Below are 13,628 nucleotides of genomic sequence, written 5' to 3' on the forward strand. Positions count from 1 at the left end.
GACCACACTATTTTCTATAGTGTCTATACCATTTGGCAGTCCTACCAACAATAAAGTGCACATATTTTTAAAAATAAAACAACTAGCTAAAAATAGAAAACTTTAAGGGTTCCAAAGGAAATGTCCTGTATCTTGATTGGATGACAAGTACACAGGTGCATGTATTTAATAAAACTTACCAAGCTATCATTTAAATAGGTGTATTTATTGTATGCAAATTATACCTGAATAAAGGTGATTAAAAAAACAAAACAAAACCCTTCCCAAAGTGTTTCTAGTTTTGCGAATTGGACACCAAGTTTGGGAATCACTGCTCCTAAGCATCTGTGACCCAGTAATGAGCTCTGTTGTATTTGCCCGAGTCTTAATTCTTAGGACACTACTCCTCCGCCAAAAACAGGCAAACAAAACCTCTTCCAAATCATATTAAAGTCTGATTATTAGGGACTCCAATATGTGATTTGAATAATGAAAGTTGCAGGGCTACATGGCTGGCTCTGGGGCTGAGTGTTTCTCTCCCCTCACAGCACTCCATTATCACCCGTTCTGTAGAAGAGGAAACTGAGTTACAATGAGTTACATTACTGTCCAGAGACATAAGCTATCAAGTACTTAACTGTCATCCTCTCTTCAGAGTCCATGATCCTAAGATATTCTATTGCCTTTCTTTACTGCACTTAAGGCTTTCAAAAGATAAAGCTGCTTTCTGAGTAACTGAAAAACTTAAATAAGAGACTTTATCCAGGAAAAAACTTTTCCACAAAAAAAACTCTAAACACAGTATTTCCAACAAAACTGCCAAATCATGTAATAAAATTATTTTGTGGCAAAAAAAAAACTGTATCATTACATTAAATATCCACCATAAATGTATTTCCTTAGACTCTCAAAACCTAAATAACAAACAATAGGGTCATGTAAAAGTACACCAGAAAACGGATGTATCTTTTGCTCTATGGGGTCCATGGAAGAGGCACCAGAGAACAACTCATCAGTACCATATAGACTTAGACACAACTGCAATGAGGATAAGGTGAAATTAACAATGTATACATAACAGAAGTAGAATTGCAAGCATATGCTTAAAGTCAATTTTTTCCTCTTTTTCCTCTAAGAAAAATTGTCAAAATGTCAAAAAAATTATTTAAAGTAATGTAATTAATCTCTGTTTTAGAGCAGCTAGGAAGTTTCAGAAGACTAAAACCTATGTTTGTCCTTCTTTCTTGTTAAAAAAAACAGAAAAACAAAAAACCCCACAAACCCGAAAGCCAAAATTAAACAAAAAAGAGATCATTTTGTTTATTTATTTTTTAGAAGAGGGGTTAAGGGGGGGAGAAAGAGAGGGAGAGAAACACTGATGTGAGAGAGAAACATCATTCAGTTGCCTCTTGTATATGCCCCAAAGAGAGGCCAAACTTGCAACCTAGGCATGTGCCCTGCTGGGAATTGAACCCACGACATTTTGCTTTGTGGGAGGACAAAACCATCAGTTTTCTGTGGAGACTGCTCCCCGGCCACTTTTTGGTGAATTGAGATAACACTGGTTAACAAAGTTATACAGGTTTCAGGGGCACACCTGAACAACACAGGGTCAGTACAGTGTAATCTGTGCTCACCAACCCAATCGAGTCTCCATCCATCACCATTTATCCCCTCCCTCCACCCCACCTGGCCCTGCCCAATTCACCACTGTTGTCAAGTCCATGACTTTTTTCTTTCCCCAACCCCCCAACCCCTAGTAAAATGAGAAAGTGGTTCAAGACACTTTCCCTTAAGTTTTAGGGAGTTTTGTTGTAAGAACTATGGTCAGAATGCAGGGTTCCAAAAACTGGAAAACTTAATGAATGAAAAAGCTTCAAAGGTAAATGAAGGGTGCATATAGGTTGTACATGATAAATAAATGCTTCTGACTTCATGATTGAAGACTCTTCAGCCACAATTCCAAAACATTAGTGTGGATGAGCTGACATGGATTAGAAATCATTCAAGAAAAGCTGGTGATGGGGGGGGGGGGGTAGAAAATGCAGACAACTGTAATTGAACAGCAATAAAAAAAAATGTTTAATAAAAAAAAAAAAAGGTGGTGACAAAAGGTAGCAGCAGAAAAAATCTCCAACCCACCATCTACTTTTCTGTCCATTTGTTGGAGAGGTGCCATCTTTGATGCTAATATTTACTGAAAATGGAAACACCAAACATGTCGTGTTTCTCCGATTCGGTCAGGTGGCAGTAAAGAAATACATATAATTTTAAGCTTCCTATTAATAAAATCCTTATTTGTCACTTTGAAAGCAAATAGCCATTACGTAAATACCATGTACTGACACCCTGAAAGAAAAATACTCCTGAAGGAGCCACTAGAGTTAGAACAAGAATATCTACTAAGGGAGTAAACTCATGTGCATTGAGCTCTTCAAGCATTATTTCATCTAAAATTCCCATTAAATGGGTGTTATCTTCATTCTACAGACCTAGGTTCTGAGGCTCAGGGAAACAAAATAAAATGCTTAAAGAGAGGGATATATATATATACCTCTTCTATGGTAAAACTCCTTTGTAATTACATGGCCATCAGCATTTCTGGTAAAGATTCTGGTTTAAGCAAACCTACAGATCAAAAGCATAACTTTACCTTTGTCTTTTAATGCAATAATGTTGAAATGAACAATTGAGAAAACAACTTTGAAAATAGTCTGCCCTCTTGTAAGAGAGGCCATCAATCAAAATACCCTAGTGTGTTACTCGAAGCTACTTATAGGAGCCATTGCAAGCCTCAAGGAACAACAAAGTACCATGCCCACTGGTGCTAGGCTAGTTGTCCTATACCCAACAGTTGCATTGGGCTAATCTCTGGCCGTGGATCAGGGCTTCTAACAGCCAAATCTTGTAATTTATCAGCAAAGCCTATCAGCACATCTTTACTATGTACTGTAAGTCCCACCATCTCCATCATTATCGTCCCTACCAAAGCCATCATCCATCACTGGATTTAAAGAGCCTCCAATAAATATCTCTGCTTCCATATTTGCCTCCCTATATAGTCCAGTGATTTTCAACCATTTTCATTTCATGGCATACAAACTAATCACACCAAAATATCTATTTTTTGCCGATCTGACAGAAAAATAGGTATAATTTTGATTCATTCACACCTGACAGCTATTGTGTTATAGTTTTTATTTGACAATCTAAGGGGGAAAAGGTCAGTGCCCCTGACTAAATAGTCAGGAAGTGCATGTTTTAAAAATTCTTGCAGCACACCAGTATGCTGTGGCACACTGGTTGAAAATTGCTGATACAGTCTATTCTCTGTAGAACAGCCCCAAATATAAACAAATTAGACATCACTCCTTTAATGACTTCCCAATGCACTCTGAATAAAAACTCTAAATTACCAGTTGCTATAAGATCTGGCCCCTGCCTACCTATGAGACTTTATTTCAATTCCATGCCTCCCACTTGCTTTTTAGGCTTCAGCCCTTCAAGCCTTTTTGCTATTCCCTAAAAAAAAGACAAGCCCATCCCTTAACTTATCATCATCAGTCTTCTCATCAGTCTTCTCAACTAGAATAACAGATCTGTGCATCCCTATGTTCACTGCAGCATTATTTATAATAGCCGAGATATGGAAGCAACCTAAGTGTCCATCGATAAATGGATAAAGATGTGGTATACATATATATGCAGTAGTACTTAGCAATGAAAACAAACGAAATCTTGCCATTTGCAACACCATGGATGGACCTAGAGTGTTATTATGCTAAGCTAGACAGAGCAAGACAAGTACCGTATGATTTTACTTATATGTGGAATCTAAAAAAACCCCAAATGAACAAACAAAACAAAAACAGATTCACAGAAACATATCAAACTGATGGGTGCCAGAGGGGAACGGGGTGGTGGGATGGGTGAACAAGGTGAATGGGATTATAGTCAATAATATTTTGATAAGTGTGCACAGTGACAGATGATTACTAGACTTTTAGTGTGGTGAGCACATTGTAAGGTATACAAATGTCAAATTACTGTATTGTACACCTGAAAATAATATAATATTGTAGTCTAACCATAATTAACTTTATTTTTTTTAAGATTTTATTTATTTATTTTTAGAGAGAGGGGAAGGGAGGGTGAGAAACATCAGTGTGTGGTTGCTTCTCGCATGCCCCCTACTGTGGACCTGGCCTACAACCCTGACTGAGAATCTAACTGGGGACTCTTTGGTTCACAGGTCCAAGATCAATCCACTGAGCTACACCAGCCTAGCCCAACCAAAATTAACCTTAAAAGATTTTTAAATAAAAATGAAAAGACTGATAAACACACAGTTGTTCTTTTCTTAATGGAAAAAAAAAGAAATAAAACTTCCATGAGCAGGGTTATTAATGTTTTTGTGATTATTAACAGCTGATGTGTTTTCCCCTTTCTTGTCAGTGACTTTTAGAAAAGTAGATAGAAAAAATATAGAGAGAGAAAAAAACAAAACAAGATAAAATAAATAAATAAAATGAGAAAAGTAGATGGCATAATTCAAAACAAGCCACCTTTTCAGTTCCATACCAAATGTTCATGTTTTTAGGAATAGATTGTAGAACAAAAAAACTCCCTGAGGGCATGGACCTTCTTCATGTCTTCTTCAGTGTCCCAGAACAGCATCTGGCATACAGTACCTATTCAGTAGTAACTATTTGTTAAATGAATGAATAATGAAAAAAGGACAAGCTAGCTTGGCCATTCCTCACATACCAAAAAAGAATTCAAAGCCAACCCAAACCTCTACCATCATATGCCTTCATTTCACAAAGCCTGTCCCACCAAATGAGAATCCACACACAGAGCCCAAGGAAAACAAGAAAAGATGGTCAAAATGGTACCAGAACATTCATCACTATATCTACTAAATTAAAAAACCATTTCCCTTATTTGTAATCAGTTTAAGATATCTGAACAGCTGTTGGAGGGGCTGTTGTACCTGCTGTTAACACTGCTCCCTCCCAAGCCAGAACCACTGCTGACTCTTCTGGTAAGGAGGGTTGTCCTGTTTTTCATTCTCTAGTGGGCTCATTTTCTGCTGATAATTAGATATACCCACAGCGCAGGCTGTGGATAAACAAACTGAAAGATGACCAAACTATGTAATCAAGAAAATGAAACCTTAAAATGAAAAAACAGAAGGAACAGGATGAGAGGAATGGTCCACAAGAGAAGTGTGTGTGTAATTTGGTGAGTCCATCCTGCTTAAAGATTAAGAAAGGAGTTAGGAAATATACCTTCATCTAAAGAAACAGTGCTTCTAGAACAGAAGAGAAAAAGGAAGTTATAGTAGTATCTTAGGGAGAAAAATAAGACCAAAGAGAAAAGTTATAGAGTAAGATAAAGATCTTAAGATTTGTGAAGAAAATCATTAATAGTGACATACTCACAATTCCCTAGAACTTATATTAATATATAATAATGATCTCTATTCCATGGGGACAGGAGAACGAAAGAAAAGGCTTCTATTTACATACCTTACAAATGTGCTGCAAGACCCACAGTCTGTGTGGCAGAAGTTCTACAAAGTGCCTTGAACTTCTCAGATGAAAGGCACTACAAAAACATTAAAAAAATAAATAAATCAGGAATTTTATCTATTCATTTTATGAGAAAAAAACACACAGCACAAGATGTAAATGGGCTTACCCAAATTTCTGTGAAGTAATGTACAATGCAAGTGAGGGAAACAGTGCAAAATTTAATTCTTAATAGTCATACCATAAAAATTTATCACACTTATACAAATCTTGGCCTCTTTCACTTAACATATTGTACACAAACAGCCCTGGCTGTTGTGCCTCAGTGGATTGAGCGCTGGCCTGTGAACCAAAGGGTGGCCAGTTCAACTCCCAGTCAGGGCACATGCCTGGGTTGCGGGCCAGAAGAGAGGCAACCACACATTGATGTTTCTCTCCCTCTCTAAAAATAAATAAAATCTTAAAAATATATTGTACACAATCACCATTATCTGAATATTATAAATTAATGTTTTCCTTTTAAAAGAAGGCTTCAAAAGCAGATAAATCCTATTTAAATTGGGTTTATCTGCTTCCCAACATTTTCATTATAAAAATTTCCACACACACATCAAAGCTAAAAAAAATTTTACCATGAACACCTGCATCCCCACCACCTAGACTACCTAAACACTTTAATTACCTCCTTAATCAAATTATATTTTATTTTTAATACAGGCATTACAGGGAAATCACAGGCTTAACAGCAACTGTCAGAAAAATCAATGGCTTCAAAAAAAATAGGTCAAAGAAATAAATATTAGGAAATCCTGATATTTTTGTCAGAAATGATCAGTATTAGCTTCTTATTTAAAGTCAGATATACCCCTACTCTTGGTGAACTCCAGCCATTTATTTGTTTAATACCAGGTAATAATATTACTCTGCTAAGAGAAAAAATTCCAATTTCTCACCTCAGAACCTGACAAACTTCCCGCATCCTAAAGGCCCTACATGATGTGGTCCCTGCCCACCTCTCTAATTTCATTTTATCTCCCACTTTTCTCTTCACTGTACTCTAAACCAATGTCACTGACTGCTTATGTTCTCCTCTTTCCCTTCACTTAAATATTAAGATACTATCATAAATATGCTTAACCTTATTTACTTTACCCACCCTCTCAAGGAAAAAAAAAAATTAGCTCTGGCAGGGTGGCTCAGATGGTTGGAGCATCATCACCCTAAACACCAAAAAGCTGCAGTTTCGATCCTGGTCGGGCTGTCTATGGGAGGAAATGGATGGATGTTTCCTTCTCACATCAATGCCTCTTCCCAATCAATAAACATATCCTCAGGTTAGGATTTTTTTAAATGGAAAAAAATCAAGCTCAATTTGGTACAAACTGCAAACTGGCTGCAACAGAGTATATCTTGGGCGTTTTTTTGTTTTTGTTTTTTTAGGATTTTATTTATTTTTAGAGAGAGAGGAAGCGAGGGAGAAAGACAGGGAGAGAAAATCATATGAATTGGTTGCCTCCTGCATGCTCCCAACTGGGGACCTGGCCAGCAACCCAGGCATGTACCCTGACCAGGAATCCAACTGACAACCTGTCGGTTTGCACACCAGCCAGGGCTCCTATTTTGATGATTATTAGCTATAAAAATGTACTCAGAATCATCTGGATGAAGCACCAATAAACTCAGACCAACATGCAGAATGAGCAGCTTCAATGCCTATCTGATTTTCAGTCACATGACTACCATAATTATGAGTATACAAGGCCTTCACTTATTACTTCAGCCCCACAGATTAAAAATGAGTCACTTGAAATAGAAACACTTGAAAGAGGAATTTTACAGTAATTCCTCACTTTAAACTGTTTTTGAAAACTTTAATTTATTAATCTCACAAGGACTTAAGAGTGAGCATGGTCCCAAAGAACAGTACAAATAAGACACATCACCACAAGTTTAAAATTTAGTTACATTAATGGGAATGTACAGACAAACCGAGTTCCACTGGCCAGGTGAGTAAAGGCATAAACCAAGTGGCAAGGTAACAGGAAATAGTTAGGGACCTTTTAAAACTACAAATATGTGATTAAAATCTAGCAATTATGTACCACTTATCATTATCACTAATAGCCATTAGGCAATTAAACCCGAGGTGCTGTCTACAGAAGCCCTGCAAGCCCGAATCAATTCTCTTAAAACTTGAAATATAAGTCTTTCTTTTGACTGAGTTAACATAAACCTCACAGCTCTACGACAAAGTAGCAACCCACTTCCTCCTCCTGTCACGGCCTGGACTCCACCCCACAGACAGGAAACACCTGAAGATCTACCTGTTTTCACTCGCCTAATAACTTACAACCCCATATGAGCAGGACAAACTTTTAAAAGGAGTTAACCAACAAGAATCAGTACTATGAAAATACTCCAACAAAACCACTGCCGTACAAGTAACTATTTACATGATATATGTAGTTTCTCCCCACCCTACCTCAAATCAATAGTCAAAAGAGCCCAAGTTGCCTGATAACATCTTAACCTGACTTAGTAATTGTTAGATTTGGAGCAGGGGAGTCCAGATCCCTTTGGAAGAAGCTGGCCCCTAAAAAGACCCAAAACTTAAAGCCAGGATTAGGTCAGGCAGGGACCCTGTGCATGCACTTGTCTATTTCAGTCAACTGCTTCAGGACTACCCAGCCACGGAGAGTGCTTTAGCCAAAAAAACTGAAAGCTGTTTGGAAAATGAATTTTTCAGATTTTCCCAATACATATAAAATCAGCAATAATAAAAGGATACATAAAAAGAGAAAACACTGGAGTAAGATGTAAGTTATGAATTTTAGCTGATTCCTAGCAAGCAGTTTGGGAGCACATAGAGAATGCCTCACAGAGAAGAATTGTGGCCTGACCTGACTAGACACATGACTTGAGACAATTGTCTTTGAGACTCAATTTCCTCATCTGCAAATGAGGTTGGGACTACATAAGTCCTGAAGATTCCTTTCACTTCTACAATTGTGGATCTATGAAAAAGTCGGTGGATTCCCACTCTCTTCTTCCCTCCACTGCAGATTCTTGAGAACCGAGGCTATAAATCCGGGATTAGACTTTGACTCAAAGCAAGTCCCATCTGACATATTTGATGTCCCCAAGAACCACCAGTGCTCTACAAAAGTAAATGGAACGCCTCTCAAGACAATTTATCAACAGAGATCCCTCAATAAGCTACTCTCCACAATGAAGAACTAGTCTTGTATATTCAGTCTGAACAATGTTAACTTGAGCCAGACACTCAAAACAATTATTTGTACCTATTTAGCCACGTCTATAAATGACAATCATGCCAACTGTACATACATACACATTACACATCTGGGTGTGTGGCAATGAGTGGTCGAAAATTTCTCACCACGTACAACATTGAAGAACTTTTTTAAAGTAAGTTTTTCCCTTTCAGACCTGGCAGAGAGAAATACAATCTGATCACACAGCTGCAAGTCACCTCCCTCAAAAGACTGTCAAACACACAAAAAAACAAGTCACCAACAGAGGTTAAATTTTAAATCCAGAACTTTAAAAAACACAAGTAGAACCAACTCTGAGGTTCAAAGAATGACAATTTTCCACCATATACTCCTAAACATGATTCTGACCAAATCAGTTTAAATGCAAACAGAGCTATTTAATGAAGACAATTTGCAACTGGGTCCATTCGATAACTAAGGACAGATGTTTAGGTGATTCCTAATCAAGGTAGTAACTTAGACTAAGCAAAACTGCAAATTCATGTTATTTTAGGGAAACATGGTTTAAATTACTTAAATCATGAAAAGCGTCTAATGGCTAATTTTGTTCTTTGCAATAACAAGAACCCTAACCCCTAAGGTTTCAGTACTATCTTCTACTTACACAATTTCTAAAAATACTGCATGAAAAAAATCATACCCAAAACATAACTGGACTTCACCCAGTGTAAATCGGTGATTCACGTTTCACATTAAATGTTAAAGCCAAAATGGAGTTGTAAAGAGTTTCTTTCCCATTTCAACTCCGATAGCCACGCGCGCTTCGCAACGGACGGCTGCACAGCCCGGCCCGGAGCCTCCGCCCTGCCGGGCCGTGAGAGAGGAAGCGCTGGGGACCGCCGGCGGGCAGCTTGGGCTCCACCAGGCCTGGCCGGGCGGGGGAAGGGGCGCGGGAGGCCGCGGGGCGCGCTTCCGGGGACTGAGCGGGCGGGGCCGCCGCTTCGGGGAAAGGGGCCGGGGCCTGGGTCAGGGTCAGGGTCCAGGGGCGACCAGCCTAGAGCAGCAGGTGGGGCGCGGCGGGGAAGCGGGCGGGCGGGCGGACTGGCTGGCGGGCGGAAGAGTGCCGGGCGGGCCCGGGGCGCCGCGGCGCCTGGAGGAAACCCTCTCACTCACCTCAGGCGACGGCTCCGACTTTGGCCTCTCTGCGCCGAGGACGCTTGTCCGCGAGTCACAAGCTCGGAGACTAACGCGGGTGTCCGAGGAGACGGCGGCGAACTAGCTAGAGAACCGACGGAGGACGGCGGACGGCGGGCTGCGGGCGGCGGGCGGCGGTCGGCAGGCGGCGGGCGGGGAGCGCGAGCGAGCGAGGGCGGGCGGTGGCGGGAGGGCGGGGAGCGACGTGCGCGCCCCCGTCTGCCCAGCGGGCTCGAGCTGGCTCCAGTCGCGGCCCCGCGCACGCGCGCGAACTCACAGCTCCGCCACGATTGCTCAGGAGTGAGTCCACGCCCTAAAAGCCAGGCGCTGAACCAATAGTCGCAGCCTCGTGAGGCATCACGGGAACTCAGGGGCTATAAAAGACCTGGTTGCTATTTTGTGCTCCTCGAGTCACTCATCCTTTGAGTAGGCAGGGTGTGGCTAGGTGCGCGTGCGCGGTTTTAATACTCCTCCCAAACTGCCAACTCTTCGCGCAGGCGAGTTGGACTCGCTTTGCCTCTGTTTACGCGTGCGCCCTAACGGGCTTGGCCCCGGAAAACCAGACGCCTGCGCAGCGGGGACTGCGGTGACAGTACGGGTGGGGCGCGGGCCAGTCATGGCGGAGGCTTGGTCTGGGCAGTCCTTGCAGGCTCTGCCGGCCACGGTGCTGGGGGCTCTGGGCGCCCTGGGTAGTGAGTTCCTGCGGGAGTGGGAGGCGCAGGACATGCGCGTGACCCTCTTCAAGCTGCTGTTGCTGTGGTTGGTGTTAAGTCTCCTGGGCATCCAGCTGGCTTGGGGGTTCTACGGGAGCACGGTGACCGGGCTGTATCACCGTCCAGGTGAGGCTCCCCACCAACCTCCGTGGACTGGCTGCCCCCACGCCCACTGGACGGTACCACTGGGCTCCCCAGGACCCCCTTAGACCACCACCGGTCCCCTAAGAACCGTATCGCAACTTAAAGCTGCACTCTGACCTATGCCAACATACCATTTCACTCAAGAAACTTCACCAGTCCACCCATAACATTATAACCCTCATCAGACAAAACCAGTAGTTCCTTAGGTCCCCCGTCAGACTCTCTACCAAATACCACTAGCCTCCAACCTGACCCGGGCTGCTGCCTGCTCAGATCCCCAACCCAGCCTGCTGTAGCTCTGGATGTGTTCCTGCCCCCAGGTCTGGGCGGCCAGAATGGATCCACACCTGATGGCTCCACTCATTTCCCTTCGTGGTGAGTAAATCTGTTCCCATCTCAAGCCCGTGCTAGGCTGGCAGGCGACACTCCTATGCTGTGGGTGGGGGAGGGGAGATCTCAGGGTAGGAGTCCTCCAGCTTAGTGGCCTTTGCAGCAAGCTCCAAGATCTGCAAGTTGAGCTCATATTTCAAGTGACAAGGATGTCTGGACAGTTTATCAGTTTGCTCTTCAGCAGCCTGTGTGGGTGGACGGTGTTTTTCACAGTTTCAGAGATGAAATGGCAAGCCCCTCAGTTGGAAAGGCAGGGTCCCTGTCGTTTGTGCACTGCCTGGCCTCATCAGGGTCAGCCTTCTCATCTGTAAAACATGAACTCATTAATCAGGCATTCTTTCAGCTAATTTCTGAGCTCCTAGCACATGGCAGGGACCAGAGAACAAGGACAACCCAGACCAGACCCTTTCCTCCTCCTTAGGGGGAGCCAGACATTTGAAAGGAGAGGGCAGCAGTGCAGGGGAGAAGGTGGTCAGAGGTTTCTCTCAAGAGGGACACTTAAGCTGAAGGCAGACCAGGGGGTGCTAAAGTGTGCCAGGCAAAGAGAATGGCTAGAACAGGCCCAGAGACAAGACCAAGGGTGACACATTGGAGAATACACAAGACTTATGCTGGAGCTCAAACATGAAGGTGTGGAGGGACCTGCAAAGCCCTAGACTTTTGGGAGCTATGGAAAGACTCAACCATGATTAGACCATGGCCTAATCTAATTGGCCTTTTTATCTGATGCCTTGTGGCAAGTATATAAAGGGGTCCAATAGAGAGAGCAAGAGGCCAGCTAGGAGACCTGCCACTGCCCATGGTTTTTTTGGCAAATGGGGGACGATGGGAGTACCATCAGGAGGGAAAACAAGTCTGCAGGGGAAAGGCAGTGGCCCCACTGTGGGCCGTGGGAGCCCAGCAGAGGTTTAGGTTGTAGTAAGCCCCACTCAGCTCCTCTGACAAAGCTAGAGAGAGCCAGTCTCGGGGACTGTTGTGCTGCCCGTGGAATAACCCCTCTCTCTTCTATCACTTTTAGGGAAACAGCTGCAAATGAACCTCTCAAAACCCACAGAGAATAAGGGAAGGCAGCAGAGGGGTCTCCAGGGACATCGTCGGGTCTGCTGGCTCCCACACTGGGTTCTACTGCTGCCCAGACCCCAGGGATGACTGCGGGGGGGTCAGGGTTGGGAGGAAGGGAGTACCCCAGTACTTCTGGGGTTGGGCCTCCACTGCCCTTGGCCTTTCCTCCAGCAGTCCCAGGCATTGGGCCAGTAAAGAGTTTTCCTCTACCCTGATCTGGGTGCCTTAAGGAGAGAATGCTGCTGCTCCTCTCTCAGGGGTCAGTTTAGGAGAAGCCTCTGGGAAAGCCAGCAGTCCACTTTCTGTCTTGGCTTTTTCCTGTCCCTCTTCCCATCCCCCTGGGATGTGACCCGATAGAGATTTATCCCTCTGAGAGGAAGCTTGAGGTTGACTGGCTCTGGAATTTGTAAGGGAAGTCCATTTTCCCCTAAGCCCTAGGTTTTCTGAATTTGGTTTTGCTGCTGTTGGCAGGGAGCCAGGAATCTTGACCTGCAGACAGCCTTATACTCTGTGGTTATTTATTTGCCCAGTCAAGCATAAGGCAGTGGGCAGCTGGCACCAAACACCCAGCCACCTTCCTGGCTCATCCAGAGCTCTCCAGGTATGAGCCAGACTATGGAAATTATCTTATCCTGAGCATCATACTCATATTCCTCTCAATTCTTCTTGGAGGGAAACTGGATGCCTGAAAGAGGCTGAGCCCCAGGGGTGACTTCCCACCCCCACCACTTAAGTGCCCATGGGGTTGTGGGTCTGTACCCTGCCCCTCAGAGAGATTCTAGGCAGTTAGTGCAGGGCAGCCCCACCCTGCCCTGCAGCCTCATCACTTTCCATCTTGACCTGGAACCATAGGAACTTCATCCCAGGGACTCAGCCTCAGCTCGTTCCCACCAGCACCATCTGCGCCCTTAAGACTGTAGAGCCCCGCAGGCTAGGCAGGCATGCCACTTCCAAAGGGATGGATGACAAACGCCAGTTCCTGAAGGCAGTGTGGCCGTAGATCTGTCTCCCTCCTTGTACTTTGGCCTGCTCCTCTGTTTGATGTCACGTTTCCATCTGGCAGCCTTTGCCTAGATGATCTGCGGCAGGGGTGCACTGGAAGTGGGACTGCACTGAGCCCTTGCACAGGAACTTACTGCAGAGATGAGATACCTTCTGGCTGGCAGGATGATGGTTTTGCTGCCCCCGGTCCACCCACTGACACCACCACCACACAGAGTCAGGGTCTCACATTCCTCCCCAGGCTCCACTGAGGATGCGGCTTATTAAAGATGGAAGTACATCAGTTGTGTGGTTATTCAGATAGGACAAGGTGTGTATGCACAGGGGAAACTGGAGAGAGAATATCCCAGGGGCCATTGCCCCTCAGCACCCAG

The 13,628-nt window shown here is 43.8% G+C and overlaps 2 protein-coding genes across 4 annotated transcripts in view; one reads left to right on the plus strand and one right to left on the minus strand.

Annotated features, from left to right (window-relative positions):
* RHOA (ras homolog family member A) overlaps positions 1-10,118 on the minus strand; it is a 44,936-nt gene extending 34,818 nt beyond the window's left edge. The window contains exons 1-2 of one of the 3 annotated variants that reach the window (XM_053929246.2): positions 9,923-10,118; positions 5,511-5,589 (exon numbers count right to left, since the gene is read on the minus strand). The gene's annotated coding sequence lies outside the window, so the exon portion shown is untranslated. The remainder of the gene's footprint in view (positions 1-5,510; positions 5,590-9,922) is intronic. The other 2 variants (XM_053929245.1, XM_053929247.2) reach the window with 2 other exon arrangements.
* A 245-nt stretch (positions 10,119-10,363) lies between these two features.
* Positions 10,364-13,534, plus strand: TCTA (T cell leukemia translocation altered). The gene is made up of 3 exons (XM_024566043.4): positions 10,364-10,782; positions 11,121-11,175; positions 12,209-13,534. The coding sequence occupies exons 1-3, from the start codon at positions 10,560-10,562 to the stop codon at positions 12,249-12,251; spliced, it is 321 nt and encodes a 106-aa protein (XP_024421811.1). The 5' UTR covers positions 10,364-10,559; the 3' UTR covers positions 12,252-13,534.
* Positions 13,535-13,628: the final 94 nt, after the last annotated feature.

The sequence above is a fragment of the Desmodus rotundus genome, chromosome 8 (assembly GCF_022682495.2).
Source record: "Desmodus rotundus isolate HL8 chromosome 8, HLdesRot8A.1, whole genome shotgun sequence".
Taxonomy (NCBI): Eukaryota; Metazoa; Chordata; class Mammalia; order Chiroptera; family Phyllostomidae; genus Desmodus; species Desmodus rotundus.